Source organism: Liolophura sinensis, chromosome 5 (assembly GCF_032854445.1).
Source record: "Liolophura sinensis isolate JHLJ2023 chromosome 5, CUHK_Ljap_v2, whole genome shotgun sequence".
Taxonomy (NCBI): Eukaryota; Metazoa; Mollusca; class Polyplacophora; order Chitonida; family Chitonidae; genus Liolophura; species Liolophura sinensis.
In genome coordinates this window covers 9,724,262-9,741,622 of record NC_088299.1, presented here as the reverse complement: position 1 = coordinate 9,741,622, position 17,361 = coordinate 9,724,262, and the positions used below count along the sequence as shown (strand labels likewise).

The 17,361-nt window shown below is 37.8% G+C and overlaps 1 protein-coding gene across 1 annotated transcript in view; it reads right to left on the bottom strand.

Annotated features, from left to right (window-relative positions):
- The window catches only part of LOC135465855 (inositol 1,4,5-trisphosphate receptor type 1-like), a 115,158-nt gene that overhangs the window by 41,730 nt on the left and 56,067 nt on the right, over positions 1-17,361 (bottom strand). The window contains exons 11-29 of the mRNA XM_064743218.1: positions 14,964-15,071; positions 14,460-14,605; positions 13,525-13,603; positions 12,205-12,419; positions 10,752-10,802; positions 10,291-10,371; positions 9,652-9,837; positions 9,167-9,289; positions 8,289-8,393; positions 7,240-7,350; positions 6,521-6,598; positions 5,582-5,714; positions 4,583-4,692; positions 4,215-4,331; positions 3,573-3,708; positions 3,266-3,365; positions 2,740-2,794; positions 1,412-1,530; positions 876-975 (exon numbers count right to left, since the gene is read on the bottom strand). Of these exons, the coding sequence (XP_064599288.1) occupies positions 876-975; positions 1,412-1,530; positions 2,740-2,794; positions 3,266-3,365; positions 3,573-3,708; positions 4,215-4,331; positions 4,583-4,692; positions 5,582-5,714; positions 6,521-6,598; positions 7,240-7,350; positions 8,289-8,393; positions 9,167-9,289; positions 9,652-9,837; positions 10,291-10,371; positions 10,752-10,802; positions 12,205-12,419; positions 13,525-13,603; positions 14,460-14,605; positions 14,964-15,071 (2,153 nt within the window). The remainder of the gene's footprint in view (positions 1-875; positions 976-1,411; positions 1,531-2,739; positions 2,795-3,265; positions 3,366-3,572; positions 3,709-4,214; positions 4,332-4,582; positions 4,693-5,581; positions 5,715-6,520; positions 6,599-7,239; positions 7,351-8,288; positions 8,394-9,166; positions 9,290-9,651; positions 9,838-10,290; positions 10,372-10,751; positions 10,803-12,204; positions 12,420-13,524; positions 13,604-14,459; positions 14,606-14,963; positions 15,072-17,361) is intronic.

The window sequence follows — 17,361 nt, the reverse complement described above, 5'->3', positions numbered from 1 at the left end:
AGATCTGTGTATCAAAGTGTTTACTTAAAGCATATTCTGATGGCATTATTCTGTATAGACTGATAAAATTATCCTTTTTGTGCAGTCATGAAATTGGCCAACCCAACCAATATAGTTTTGTCTCAAAAATCAATCAAAAGAAATTAAGGTAGGTAAATTTTATTGTAGAATTATTTATTTATTTAATTGGTGTTGTACTCGGTACTCCAGAATATTTTCACTTATACAACAGCGGCCGGTATTATGGCGGGAGGAAACCGAGCAGAGCCCAGGGGAAACCCACTACCATCCGCAGGTTGCTGACAAACGGTCCAACGTACGGCAGTAGATGAGGCCAGCAGGAGCTGGACTTGAACTCACAGTGACCGCATTGGTGAGAGGTGTTAACCAACTGGGCCACGGAGGCCCCAGTATTGTAGAATTAAGGTATATTGATACAATAATTTTCTGGCGATACACTGTAAAACCCAGTCACAGAAAAAAGGTGTTCAATTAAGACACAGATCAAGTTATTATTCATGGTTTATACTCATCAGTTATATAACTTAAAATCATACAAACAAAAATCATTATTAAAATGCTTCAAAAATCAGTCTGATCTCAATTTGTCTTTTCAACAAATGCACAATATCTTGCAAACAAATCCCATCGATCATGTGGTAGCACTTTATTTTCTTGCAAACAAATCCCATCGATCATGTGGTAGCACTTTATTTTCTTGTAAACAAATCCCATCGATCATGTGGTAGCACTTTATTTTCTTGTAAACAAATCCCATCGATCATGTGGTAGCACTTTATTTTCTTGTAAACAAATCCCATCGATCATGTGGTAGCACTTTATTTTCTTGTAAACAGATCCCATCAAATACATACCAGCAAAATGGTTGTGGCTTGTTCAATATCAAAGATGGCGGTCGTCCCAAACATTATTTTCAGTTCATCTCGTACTTTCTTTTGAAGTCTTTGAGCTTTTCTGTTATAATAACGAAACATCAACAATGTTAAGCATAAAAAAAAATGTTTTAAAAAAAGAAAAGAAAATGTAATGTTACACTTGTATAAAAAAAAATAATCACAATGGGGATATAAAACAACTTAAAGACCAAGTTTATGTCAACAAACAGATCAAAGTCACACTGAAAAATTTTGCAAATATACAAAAGTGGTCACATTCATGGATGGAGGAAAACTGAGAACCAAAATAAACCACTGACCTTCGGCAAGTTACTTATGAACTCTCCCACGTATGCTACACACTAATTTGTATACTATATTTGAACAATGAGAGCAGGGAGTCCCACGAGTTGTATAATCATAAATCACAGATAGCCTAAAAGAGGTGGCTTCCATCTCCCCTACATGAAGTTAAGGGCAAACAGACTTAAGGAGGCAGGCATATATAGACCTACTTTGATGTGTCATGGGGGTCGTATGTCTCATAAAGAAGAGGCTGCATCACATTTTGAGACTTCTTCTTTTTCTTGTGCACCAGAAAACTTTCACAGCCCTTGAATTTGCTCACCAATGCCTGGACAAACATATCAAATCATCTCAGTTTTGTTTACCCAGAGACACATATATGTACACGTATTAAATTATCCTGTAAATTTAAATCGTTGATTTACGCTGAGGGTACACAAATAAAATTAAACTTAAAAATTATATAATTTGTGGAAAATGTGGCCTATCCCAGAATTATATATACATATATAATTGTATGACATATCATACGATCAGAAAGCCTGTATTAAAACAGGAAAATCCTATAAACATCATGGTCGAACAAAATAAAAAGGTGGATTTTCAGTTTTGTTTTCATTTCAATTTTGGATTTTTTAGTGTTGGTTCACTGTGAAAGACAAAAAAAAAATTGTGTCGCCTTTGGTGTAATATTAAGTTGGGAATATAAGTAAATAATTTAGTGGACCAGAAGTCCATTACCTAGACGTATGCAACTTCCCTATAGCTAGTCTCCATGGCACCTTACACTTTTCCTCAATCTCTTACACATTATGTGAGGTATCTGCACAGACATGTATTTTTCTTTCTCTTTAACGCGCGGCAAACGTTTGAGAAACGGCTGATGAATGATGGGTTCCAAACTCGGTTGTGTTGAATTTCATTACAAAAAATAATGACAACAGAAAGTTATGTAAAAGGACAACAATGTCTTTGATAGTAAGTGTTTTATAGTTTCTTGGAAATACATGTATAGAAATAGCCAATGGGTTCTTGGGCCTCAAGGTTTCGCCTTCAAGGTGTGGCCAGTTCTGGTAGCAGCCATTTACAATTAGATTTCTCATGATTCAGTTCACAATTTCCACCCAAGAGGTTGGCATATTTCTCCACCAAGTGGCGTGAACTTCTACAGGTGAAGTAACTTGTGTACCATGCCGTGGAGATTAGCTAAAGGGAGGTTGCATGCTTCAAGGTAATGGACTTCTGACTGGACATTAAGAAATACCAATATTGGCTTCAGGTTCAAACCAGATCAGAGAATCTTCAAGGTAATGGACTTCTGACTGGACATTAAGAAATACCAATATTGGCTTCAGGTTCAAACCAGATCAGAGAATCTTCAAGGTAATGGACTTCTGACTGGACATTAAGAAATACCAATATTGGCTTCAGGTTCAAACCAGATCAGAGAATCTTCAAGGTAATGGACTTCTGACTGGACATTAAGAAATACCAATATTGGCTTCAGGTTCAAACCAGATCAGAGAATCTAGCTCACCTTCAGTCTCTCATTCCTCTGATAGGTCAGAAGCAAGTCTAGCACCTCCATTGCTCTGAAAGTCATAGCAAAGTCATCAAATAGTTAAATGTGTAAAGAAAAGTGTGTTCAACAGCTCAGTTCCTGGATGATGTGGAGATACTGTCACAAGGAAATCAAAGCCAAAAATCCTTAAACAATGTTTACACCATCAGTCAGGGACAGCTGACAGTTTGTCAACAAAAACTTCAACTCTATAGCTGATCTATTAAAGAACATTGTGATTCATATTTAACACTGACAAATCACATTTCAAACAAAAAGTAGGCCTTCCATATTGACACATTTACTGCTACACAAAGTTATGCACAATAACTGTATCAAAATGTTTTTGCTTGGACTCTACAGTAGTATGCTGGTAAAATCTCCGTCAGGATATACATTTAGCTGCACTTTCAAAAGGCATTTATGAATATAAATGAAAATAGCATATGCAAAACAAAACATGAAACTTTACAATCACACAAATTTAAAACCGTGTGCTCACTGGAATTTGGCATTGACGACAGCCTCGGACTCCTGACTACACTCAAAACGAGTGCTTGAACGGAACGTCTGCACGGCTTTATTCCCCTCTCTTGAGTACCCTGTAACACAGCCACAAAATCAGGTCAGCAAATATGTTACACTAAATCTTAAACCTTTCCTAATCTTGTAATATTATCTCATCAGTTTGTTTGTTTTTTTATTTATTTGGTTCATGTTTAACGCCGTACTCAAGAATATTTCAGTTACCTAAAGTTTCACAAGTTCTATTTTAGAAATCAGTGTTAAGTTTAGCAATAATCCTCCACCTTTTCCCTTGTCCTTGGGGAAGGGCACGTCGTTCCTGCCATCCAGCAAGTTTAGGAGAGGTCCTAGCAGCTGTCTCACATCCTCCATGTCCATGTAGTATCCAAACTTGACCAGGTGTTGGAGAAGGCGCAGAACCTGGGGACAAAAATGTGTTAATCGACCTAAGACCACTTGTGTACAAGCACAGGTTTGGATAATGTAACTGTTCTGTTTACTTTAAGTGACCACAACTTATCATACAGTCTTCAATGACTCAATAAACATAAAGCAATTTTACTGAGGTGTAAGCAATGTGAATCACCCCCCCCCCCCACATCCTCTTCCCATTAATCAGAACAGTTTATATTTTTATGTTGTTTCCTTAATCAATAAGAGCATATATTTTCTTTCAAAAACTTGAAACACTGCAGATCATGACAAAAGGTCAACAGAAGTTATTACAAGTTGAATGTTGAGGTGATTAGAATCTATGACACAATCTACACAGGACAATTTTAAGAGAGAATCTGAATGTTGTTTCACATTCTCCTGCTGCTTGATGCACGATAATCTGCTGACATAAAAAATGATTGCATCGGGACTATTAAACATGTACAGACCGCTCAGCTAGCTAGGGTCTTTGAGTGACAGCCATGACTGACCTGTTCCACCAGTAGGTTGTGGCCAATCTGTGAGGCGATCATGAGGTCATTGTGATTGAGGAAGTCCGCGATCCAGTCACGAAGTACGGGGAAGATTGTAACCAAGTCCTTCACCACCTGTTCACATTTACCTCAAACAATTTAGCTCACATGTTACTGCTGGTCATCAAAGCATTCTTTTTAGTAACCAACCAAATCACAGCTTGATTTTACACAAACTGAACGATTACAATTACACCGGATAGTTATTACCCACATTAATTATATGCATAATTGTCAATACAAAATTCCTAAATATTCTTAAGACTACAACCTTCTTGAACTCTTTATTTAATATACTGAGTTTGAAGCAAACAAAACCAACTCACATATTGGCTTTCATCCCTCTCCGAGTCTTTGGAGCCCACATACTCGTAAACGAAGCAGATATTGGGGTTGTCCAGAACAGAGTAATTGTTGCCAACATCAACAAACAATGCTGCAACACATTTCAAACTTAAGGTTAGAAATTTCGTAACACCTCTTTTTCTCATTGATAAACAAATGGATGATTTATTCCATAGATGATGACTTGCTGACATAAGAAGCTTGCCAAAACTCCCTGGCATATGGGGAGAGATTACGGATGTTTGGGTTACTATGGTAACACATGTGGGCAGGATAAATATTCACAGTTGGGATAACGCAATTTTTTATCATTTCACATCTGGATTTAACAACGATAAGAGCTGCTCAAATAAAAGCACCCCCACAGCAGGTGGACTGATAAAGTATCAGCCCATTCTGAGAATATAAACAGAGGATATCTTTAAGCTTAAACAGCTTCTTGAACAGCTGGCCATGGAATTTGGTAGAGTTCTGTCCCCTAAGGGAGAGCTCTTCAGGCTAGACTATCGAAGCACTCTACAGGTATAAACAGAGCTGACATGATTCCCTGTGTTAAACAGGTGAGATGGCAATCTGCCTAACCTAGTTCATGGCCACTATATTTCCAACCAATACAGTCATCATTCCTTAATCCAAATAAATTTAAACAATCACTGGGAAACACTTGTCATTATTGCTTTACTTACATATCTGACTGTTGGTCAATGCCATACTAAAGAATTTTTTATTTATAGGAAGGCAGTCAGTTTTATGGGTGGAAGAAACAGGAAGGTCTGCGGGTAAACCACCCACCCTTGGCAAGTTACTGAATAATCTAATAGTCCTAATAACCAAGGCCCAACGAACAAGGCGGGATTTATAAATCCCCTGTCCAAGTGAAATCATGTGTAACAGTAAGCCAGCTGACAGACATATTATCAACACTATGGTTAGACAACTTTGTTAAGGGCAGGTACAAGCCCTGGCATGTTAATGCTTACCGATGATGAGTTCACAGAACTTGGCTCTAATGGAGTCTGGCAAGACGTCTTGCTTAAGACAGAGAAAGACATCCTCCCAGGTGACAAATCCCATCTCCCTTGTGATCACATGGATGGCCAGGTCATTCCTTCCCTGTACAGGTGAGAGACATGTAGATATGTGAGAGAAACATGCACACAGGTGAGAGAGACATGAAGACAAGTGAGAGACATGACAACAGGCGAGAGAGACATGACGACAGGTGAGAGAGACATGACAACAGGTGAGAGACATGTAGACAGGTGAGAGAGACATGAAGACAAGTGAGAGACATAAAGACAGGTGAGAGAGACATGACAACAGGTGAGAGACATGTAGATGGGTGAGAGAAACATGCAGACAGGTGAGAGAGACATGAAGACAAGTGAGAGACATGACAACAGGCGAGAGAGACATGACAACAGGTGAGAGACATGTAGACAGGTGAGAGAGACATGAAGACAAGTGAGAGACATGAAGACAGGTGAGAGAGACATGACGACAGGTGAGAAACATGTAAACAGGTGAAAAAGACATAGAGACAGGTGAAAGAGTCATTTGAAGAGTGCAACTGTCAAATTGTACCTTTTGCTCTTCCCACACACCCTCTATAAAAATACATGAACAAGCAGAGGTAGTATGTACAATTATATTCTTAAAGAAACCAGGCTTACAGATTTATTAAGCACAGTATGTAATAATTAAGAAAATGTTTTATACATTCCATACAAGCTGAACATCTTTTTGTTTTTAAGACTATTCCAAATATATATTTTATGGACAGCATACAGTGCGATGTAATGGCACATCTCTATATTCACTGAGCCTTTAACGAAGTGCACAAAAAAGTTGCACACATAATAGTAAAATTTGCATTCAAACAGACATCTTAAACAAGTTTATTAATCAAAACAACTTACATGGCATATTGATTTGAACAAATCCAGCTGGTGCATTAAAAACTGGTACTTTTCTTCATCAAACTCTGAATAGGCCGGCTGAAAACACAGTAGAAAAAAGCTGGTTTTTCAGGGAACTTTGATTCTTACCAAAACTTTAAAACGATCGACAGTGACCCATGTGAGACAGCAGTGCATACCAGAAATACCACAAAAATACAATCTGGTTTATATATTTGTTTGTTTATTGTTTAATGCCATACTAAGGAATTTTTTTATTCATGTGATCAAGATGGCGGGTACAGATTTACACAATGTACTGGTCGAAAATAAATGGCCTTCAACTATACAAATTGACCCACAAGAGTCCTCAACTGCAAATTGTAACCATGGCCCAATGAACAATCAGAGCGAGGGAATATACAAATTAACTGTCTATGGGTGGGTTTGAACTCCCACCAACAATAATAGATATGACTGTATTTACTGATGTAACACTGACTCTGGGCAAACAAAAAATAACAGATCCTGCCAGTATATAGGTTAACTGACAGTAAGGTAAGTACAAGTGTTATTAGAAAGAAAAACAGCCAAATGTACAATAACATCTGAGAGGTTTTGTTGTTTATTAATAAACAGCTCAAAAATGGCAAAAAGGTAAGCACAGGTGTTCAGGATGATGTAACAAGCCAGCTGGAGTATCTACTCCCTGACACCTGACAGATATAAATCATACTCACGTCAACAAAGTCGTGCAGGGCGATCCAGTTTAGCCCTCCATCCACCGACACGTAGACGATGTTTGGCCGCTTGTTGATGTTCTGACCTCGATCAATCAAATAAACACTTTTCTGCGAAAGAGATACGAAAAAAAAAGAAAAAAAAAGATATGATCAAGGATTAACGTTGAAGTGTAAAATGTCGGAAGTTCACGCGCTGACTCAGGAAATCATGATTATAACATTGTACACAACCTCATAAACTTCTCACATAAGACGCAGATGTTACCTGGGTCATACTGAGTTTAATTCAGACATAAATCATGCTTTCACCATTGTGTCATCCACACAAAAATATTCATCCCACCCCACTTAAATAAACCTATCTTTTTAATTTCCTTTGGTATTGTAATTCTTCAACCTTTCTGCATATTTGCCAGGTGTTTATTCAAGCATATTCTAAAGGCATTATTCTGTGTGCTGACTGATAAAATTATACTGTTTCTGAAGCCCTAAAACTGACCATATTTTTGTCTCCAAAATCAAATGAAAAATTTGCATAAATTACACTGACAGTTGCTCTTTCATATGCAAAAAGGTTGAGGAATTAGGGGTAACCTATTATGAAAAAGCAACATCTATTATGGCTAAGATCAGTTTATTTGTTATTTATATATTTATTTTGAAGCCCCAAACAGGAATATAGGGTATACAATAACAGTTAATAATAATATGACAATGCATATGTAAATAACATTTACACATAGATATAAATAAAATATAAAAAAAAATATGAAAAAAAAGATCATTGTAATTTCAAAGCACAGGCTCTCTTTGCACAGATCGGCTACTTCATAGTAAAGTTTTTCTGCTCAAAATTTACAACTAAAAATGAAAGCCAAATCTCAGAAACACAGAGAAATAAATGTTCTGAACAGATACCTAAAATATGTGTTATCAAAGTGAACAAATACATGTAGGCAAGCCCAAAAACAGGTGATTGATATCTCCATTTGCAAGGTTGCTAAACAATACGTTTGCTTGAATACACTGTTTAGACTAGCCAGTACCTTCTGAGCTCTCAGCCATTGCTCCACGATGTAGGTCTGGTTGTCAGGTATGGATACCTCATCACATACACACAGCACATTCAGCAGGTCAAGAAAACGGTAGTTCTGAAACAATGTAAATTTTAAATCTCTTCTGAAACAATTGGTAAATATTACCACCATTTCACAACATTAAACTAGTGAAATACATTTCTCTAGATAAGGGAACTTCAACAGCACACACACACAAAAAAAAACAATTATTACTCTACATCCTCGACCTTTTAGTATGTACAGAAAGTAATTTGTATTATCATTTCTGGATAGTATTATTCTCTCTAGATGATCAAAATAACACTTTCTTCAAAGCTCTGAAGCTTGTCAACCCAGCAAATGTAGCTTATCTGTTGAAATATTCAACTGGTTTTCATGGACAAATTTATATTCAAAGATTTATTTATTTATTTGATTGGTGTTTTACACCATACTCAAAAATATTTCCCTTATATGACGGCAGGCAGCATTATGGTGGAAAAAAACGGGGCAGAGCCTGGAGGGGGACCCATTACCATACGCAGGTTGCTGGCAGACCTTCCCACGTAACGCCGGAGAGGTAGCCAGCATGGGTTGGATGGTTGCTACTCCGTGCTAGTGTGCTAACCAACTGAGCCACAGAGGCCCCTATATGCAAAAATCGTTGACTATTCATGGAACAGGAGATTAATTACAACATTTTAAAAATATTGTAAGTCCAAGCAAAGACAGAATTTGGGGACAGATTTTTACCATTTAACAAAAATAGCACACACATGCATATACATCAGAGACATCTCTCTAAATCGACATGTTTCCTTTAAAGTTATCTGCCCTTGAGTGTGCCCTGATGTTGTTTCGCTGACCTGTGTCATACAGAGCAACTCTATGAAGCGATCCACGTGGTGCTGGTTGATCCTGTCCACAATCTTCCGCTTGTCACGGATCAGTTCCACAATCATCTGAGCCACATTCAGGCCAATTCCACCCTGTGGAAGACAAGAAACATTCGTGTAGGTCAGGCATACTGACTCCAGAAAGCAGTACTGTCTTATCTTATGACCTATCTTAAGTTCTTAAGATTTAACACCAGATCCTGGGAAAAAGAAACAAACAACAACAGTACAAAAACTTGTGGATGTCTTTCTTTCTGGAGTAAAACACATTTGCAAAAGCAGATTTCTTTTATAAGATTTATGGTGTTTTTGTCATTCTTGCCAATCTTACTGATGACATGGGTATTGTTGAACTGGCCTATTATGTCATCTATTAGGAAAATAACAATGTATTTGCTAGTGTGTTCATTTATACCACTACCACATCATTTATTCAAGCACTGGGATACACTTACCTTTTGAGTGAACTGTGTCTGGAAGAAGTCAATGTACTTGGCGAAGTAAAGTGCGTTTTTACGACTCTTGCCGATCATGTAGGCATGCAGAACGTCATAAGCTTCCTTGAAGATTTTGATGAGGTAAAGCTCATCGTCTCCTGAATTGAGTGGAGTCTGCAGAATCTTCACCAACAGATCTATCACCTGAGAAAACAGGGCAATGTACTCAGTCATCAATACATGCATTGATTTGATTGGTTAGCGTGCAAGCGCAACACAATGACCCAGGGGCCTCCCACCAATGCAATCGCTGTGACCTTTTCCTCTCCAGCTGTACATGGGAAGGTCTGGCAGCAACCTGAGGATGTTCGGGGTTTCCATCCGGCTCTGCCCGGTTTCCATAATGCTGGTCGTCATCGTGTAAGTGAAATATTCTTGAGGACAGCGTAAAACACCAATTAAATAAATAAGTAAATAAATAAATAACCTTTTAATCAAGTTTTGGGAATACATGACAGTGGTCAGGTTTATAGATGAAAGAAATCGAAAGTGAAAGTGAAAGTTTCTCTCTGATTTTAATGTGATATGTCAATTTATTAATACAGTACACGTATATAACTAGCAAAGATACATGTATGCATGAGGGGATGCACCTACCCGAAGGTTACGGACAAGTTTCTGTCGGTTTTTATCCGGCTGATTTTCTGGTAACATGAATTCTTTCAGCTCCTTGAAAGCCTATTACGAGAGAATTAAAATGGCTAATGTACAAAGCAGTATTTATACTAAAAGACACATACTTGGTGGGTTTTTATCAAACAAAGGAAAACACAGTCAGTAACAGTCTTTTTGAAATTTCTGATGCATTAAAATAAGAAAAGGAAAAATACAGTTGCATATCATTTTTGTTGCAAGCTGCTGGAAGCAGTTATCTTTATTCTCTAGTTTTTCTTTATGCAATGGAAAAATACTATATAATTATACATAAATTTTTTCTTCATAACCTGCCATTTTTGTGGCCAGCACAGATTTCATTTTCTGAAGTTGTCAAATGGTAGTGTTTTTACATGTTATCCCATTTTATGGCTGCAATGGGGAAGAAGGAATCAACTACTTACAGCTATGATTCCATGAGTTTTACGTGCTGTTAACGGACAATTGTTACGCCGCTGTGAAAGGAAGTCAGAGAATAATGACTTATAATTTAAACGATACATTCAAGACAATCTAAGTGACATCAGTACAGTATCAGCTACTGTATACCACTGGTAAAGCAAAGCCAATTTTTACAGACACTGTGAAGAACTCCTACCCTCAAAATACATTTACTACATGCATTTATTCATTCCCAAATATTGCCTGGTATGACTGAAATTCATAGTGGGTTGCACTCTATGACTAGCTTAATACTATCCGGCTTTCATGAGAGGACTAGTGGATTTCCTGTGAGAACTACTCATGAAATATTTCGGCTTTCTGAAAACTAAACGTCTAACAAATCTGACATAAACAATTTCAAACAGATCAACTTACAGAACGATTCAGCTAACAGAGCTCACAGACAGACTGAGCTAACAAACTTACTGACAGACTGAGCTAACACAGCTCACAGACGGACTGAGCTAACAAACTTACTGACAGACTGAGCTAACACAGCTCACAGACGGACTGAGCTAACAAACTTACTGACAGACTGAGCTAACACAGCTCACAGACGGACTGAGCTAACAGACTGAGCTAACAGAGCTCACAGACGGACTGAGCTAACAGACTTACTGACAGACTGAGCTAACAGAGCTCAAAGACGGACTGAGCTAACAGACTTACTGACAGACTGAGCTAACAGAGCTCAAAGACGGACTGAGCTAACAGACTTACTGACAGACTGAGCTAACAGAGCTCACAGACAGACTGAGCTAACAGACTTACTGACAGACTGAGCTAACAGAGCTCAAAGACGGACTGAGCTAACAGACTTACTGACAGACTGAGCTAACAGAGCTTTCAGACGGACTGAGCTAACAGACTTACTGACAGACTGAGCTAACACAGCTCACAGACAGACTGAGCTAACAAACTTACTGACAGACTGAGCTAACAGAGCTTTCAGACGGACTGAGCTAACAGACTTACTGACAGACTGAGCTAACAGAGCTTTCAGACGGACTGAGCTAACAGACTTACTGACAGACTGAGCTAACAGTTCACAGACGGACTGAACTAACAAACTTACTGACAAACTGAGCTAACAGAGCTCAAAGACGGACTGAGCTAACAGACTTACTGACAGACTGAGCTAACAGAGCTCAAAGACGGACTGAGCTAACAGACTTACTGACAGACTGAGCTAACAGAGCTCAAAGACGAACTGAGCTAACAAACTTACTGACAGACTGAGCTAACACAGCATACAGACGGACTGAGCTAACAGATTTACTGACAGACTGAGCTAACAGAGCTTTCAAACAGATTGAGCTAACAGAGCTTACAGACGGACTGAGCTCACAGCGCTTACACACGTGCTGAACAAAACAGACTTACTGACAAACTGACAGAAAACGAACGTCTTACCTCCTGGATAAGATTGAAGAGGAACGGCACCATCCCAGCCACGTAGTTGAAGTTGTCGATATCTTCTTTGCTCACCTTTTGGATAGTGTAAGCATCATCGTACATACTCTCGTTACTGGCCGCGACCTTGCGTACCTGTGCTCCATCCCACCGCAAACCACGCATCCCGCGCTGCTGGCCTTGCTCGTCAAACTGTTGACGCTCATAGTCTTCATCTGGAAAAAGAACTTTTTAACTGATTTACCTGGTCAGTGTTTCAACCCATACTCTAAAATTTTTACTTCTTTGTCAAGATTCGGGTTTGTGAGTTGGGGAACCAGGAGTGCCAGAAGTACACTGCCAGCCTTGACCAGGTGCCTGACAAAGCCTTCTGACTTTAAGCCACAGACAAAGCAGCATATGCTGGATTTGAACACGTGACCTGACTGGTCAACGGCCTGGCAGTTGCAACGATGCAATTTAAAGGCATTATTAGGAGTATAGGCTTTTTAGAAGAGCGTTGCACCCTTTCCCTTAAACGTGCAACCTACCCTCTTTTTCGTGCGGTACAATTTTAATTGCCACCCTGGTACTTTGCGAGAAATTCACCTTTGCACCCTGCCTCTTCTGATTTGAAACACATGATGCAAAATGACTTATGACAGTCAATCAATACTGAAACGGGGCCCTAGTTATTCAGAACTGAATATTATACTATGAAAGTTAATACACAAAAGCCCTTATGATTTTATCAGCATAGCTAATCGCAATCAGCCCAACAGCTTTTCCACTGAAAATGTCAGCTGAGGCAATGAGATTCACTGTCTTGGGACTTACATATGTCTGAAACACAATAACGAATTAACTGTTGTCTGAACCAGTCATTTGTTATCATATTTTCTCCACAGAGTCAAAAGATTAAAGCATTTGAGACAAAACCTAAAATGAGACATTTCTGTCAAACTTTTTATCAATATTATTTGTATTCAAAAATGTTATTTTTTTATCCTTACATCAATTTCTTATTCCAGAAACAATTACATCTATGCCTTTACACATGGACATGTTTTGCCATGGTTTAAAAAAAATAACAGGCACAACTTTTCTTTTTTTTTCCTGGCTTTAGCCAACTTTGACACTGTAATAAATATTTTAATAACTTTATCTACATGTAAATATTGAGCTAACTTCAAAAGATTTCATTTTCCCAGCAAGAACACATCTATCTGCCTCCTTGACTGTTATAACACTTTGTCCAAACACCACCACTGAACATAGATGTAAAGCAGAATCTCCAAACAACCAGCTGGAGGGGTTTGTCTCAGTTTATAGCAGACCTACCTTTTTTGGCATGAAGCCAGCAGCCTGTCAGCATGTGCTCAATACGAGCATAGCTTTCCATTTGGATTTCATCTCTCTCCTGCAAAACACACCCAGTCAGTTAACCAAACAATACAGGCAGGTGTCAGCCAATTTACGATGTTTACACAACATGGAAAAACAAGGGGACATGGTAGAATGTCAGGCCCTCACTGTCAGCCAACATGTATTTGACGGACACTCTTATGACAGGCCTCTGATACATGGACACAGCAGAACACAATGCTCATCAAATGATATTCAAGCAACCCAACCGTATGGATACAAAATTCAAAATATCAGAATAATTAATATTTCTTGGCATAACTAAATAGGGAGTAGGACATCCATATTTAAAGGTGTTTATATACATATTTTCAGTGGTTTGCTTTCTTATTTATTTCTTGAGCCGGGTCAACTAAGAAAAAATTGTGGGCGCAAGTGCACCGAAATTTACACAATAACTGCATTGGCTGAATGGTGGATGTATATGTGCAACCACGCAACCACAATATCTAACCTAGCACATTACAATTGTAAAATTATATGTGTATATATTTTCAGTTGTTTTTCTTTCTTATTTATTTCCAGAGTGGTGTTTTATGAAATACTTAAATGGGTACGAAACTGTCACTGATTAGCTGGTGTGAGAGATTGGCAAGTCCAGACTATGCCCTATGATAAAAGTGTAACCAACACTATGGGCTTTAACCCAGGAAATCCAATCTCCACTGTCAGCCAATCAGTGTCAAATCTATATTCCTATAAGGAGGATATCTTATTTCACCTAATGCCTGGTCTGTAGAAAACGCACTTTCAAAAGCACACTATCAGAGTCAGGAAAATGTATCACTCGATAAAAAAGCTTAACCTCAGGTGAAACACAGTATACTTGAGGCCTCTTGAGGAGAAGTTACCTTAAGTACGGAGTGGAGTCTGAAAACAGTGCGCGGATCGTTCGCATCGGCAATGAGAGACACATCCATCTTGGAATCAATCCCCAAATACTGCCTGGTGACCATATTTCTGAGGCGGATCTGCTGCTCCCAGTGTAACACATCACCTGTTTAATATACTTGCATTAAAATTCATGCATTCAAGCCCATAATATAAGCAGGAGTGAATCTTAAAGAGTTGTAAAGAAAAAAACTTCTGCTCAATAAAGGTCTTCAAATCCGACTTCAGCCCAGCTGACCTCGTGGAAGAAGGGCTACTAAGGTCAGATAAAGCACTGGCTAAAAAAATATCAATACCCCAATACTTTCAAATAAATCTAAAAAAAAAAAATAAAAAATAAAAAAAAAATAAAATAAAAAAGATAAATAGAACCCTCAGAATCAGGTAAAACAAGTAACTTCTTCATGGACAAAATTGGTGTCAAATCCAGTATTCTAATGCCGTTATCTGCTGTAGTATGTTACCATCAATAATACTGTGCTCTGCCTCGATCTGCCAGTATGTGATGCCAGAGGTGGAGGGTGATAAGGTCTTAGGACGGTGCTGATCCATGACACGCACACGGAAATGAACTGAAACGCAACAACGGAGACAGCCATCAAGGGCCCATTCCACAAAGTTATTTCTCATTTTATTAAAATATGATATTAAAGCTTATTTCTTAACTTTGCGAATTAAAATTTTAGCCACATCAGTGTCCGATAAATGTGTCTGAATTTCAACTTTCAGTATCAAAAACCCAAAATTGTGAAGAGGTTTTAAACTTAAATCTAAACTAGCCGTGTGAAATTGGCCCCAATTCTTTTCCTTCTATTTTGATTCGGCTCAGATAGGACACAGTGCTTACTATAATTTAATTTGTACACGCTTGTCATTTATATTATTTATTTAACCAAAAATCTACTCCTTTTCTGCTTTTTTTTACAAATTACAAATTAGGAAATTACATTACAAATTAGGAAATTAGATTATTTTAACGTGTGCATTTAGCCTTTTTAAGATTGTTCCCTTTCTTGTTAATACTGGTTACTACTTAATCAGATGATCTTTAACCAAGATGAAATGAATCATTTTGAAATTTTTTCCCCTGGGCAATAGTGACATAAACTGATGTGTACTGACAAGAATTTTCATTCCATAAGTGTGCAGATAAAACCAGTAAAAGACAAAGGTGTTTCAGTTGTGGCAAAATCCAAGACATCCATGAAGTGCTGTGCCATAATGCCACCAAGACGGACTTACTTGTATTAACATTGTATGAAAGATGACAATAAAGACTGTTTTGCACAGCTTAATTGTTTCAAGAAATTCAAAATCGAAAACCATCATTTTAAACAATAAAAACATCCAATTACATGTACATGTATCTCATCACTTAAATAGTCAACAGAAACCTCTAAATTTAAAAACTGCATATATCGCCAGCCCTGGCCCCCTAAAGGGAGCTAATAAAGTGCAGACTTAGCCAGCAAATCAGTGACACTGATAGCAACTATGTTCACTACACCAACCCTCATCCAGCAGATAAGCTGATTTTATGAGCTTAACCGTAACTAAATTTAGACCATCACCTTAATATCTCCAAAGTATTACCAAATATATTAATTCTAAACTGTTACAAGTTCCTGCCAATCACAGGACTGCATATAAAAAAATACTCTGATGCAGGCGATATCTAGGTACAGATCAATAAGCAGGTAGATTCTTCAAACAACAACAATGAAATGAACAGATATTAATATAAAAACAGCAGATCCGCACCCATAGCATGTAACCGTGCATCACTTAAAGGTAAGTTTGTTTTATATGTATGTATTTGGGAAAATAATTTTTTTTTCTCTGTTAAAGTTTCTATGCAATTCCCAGATAAATAATGAGCAAGGACTGTATGCAACAATTACTGATGGTGGGTGTTGGGAAAAGTTAATTGGCAAAATCATTTTTGTTTTACATGTCAAAGATGAAATAAATAAAGTACATAAAGGCTATCAGAACAAGCTTTCATGAACAAAATAAAAACCTGGAAGTCACAAAATTATGACCTTTATAATTTGAATAAATGCTGACTTGCCTATGTTTACAGCAGTCTACAACTGTTCATCCCCCAACCTGTGCTACTTAACACATCTAGTGCAGGACAGTCAACCTCCTGTGCAGAGTGCACTAAATCTTGTACAATAGATCAAACCTGATACAACATTAAATTCTACACCAAATACCAGTGAGACATTTCTCCATGTGAATCACTTACCACCCATGCCAGCTTTCGGGCCTACAGAAAAAGCCAGTTTATGAGCAATTTTTATGAAATCAAATCACATGATTAGTGTGTTATTTCGTTTGTATTTATCTACCTCTGACATAAGTGCTTTATAAATCCACTGGATTGACTAAGCATTTTCATGTAAAATACAAGTAGTATTGTACTGTTACTGCAAAGACAGAAATTATTTTGTAATGATCAGGAAAAATGACGACATAATTAAATTCTGAAATACTGAGTATAAAATAATTGCCTTCTTTGGAATAACACTGCTTGTATTTCAGTATGTTTTTGTTTTTTGCTTTGTTTTGTCTTTATTCAGGTTAATAAGGCACTTTCCACAGGACTGACCTGGAGTAGGTTTCATAAACGGCTTGTAGTGTCATCCTGTAATGACTGCTGCATGAATGCTACAAACGATAGTTAAACTAGGTGAAGCTTTTGGGATGGAGGAAACCAAGCAATCCAGCCAAGGGGGAAACCACATGCCATAAAAGCGACGATGATGTCCCATAATCTCAATGGATTAATGCTTCCAGAAAAATATCAATGCTGGATGATAATCCATTAGAACACATGTACCTGTAGCCTACGAAGAT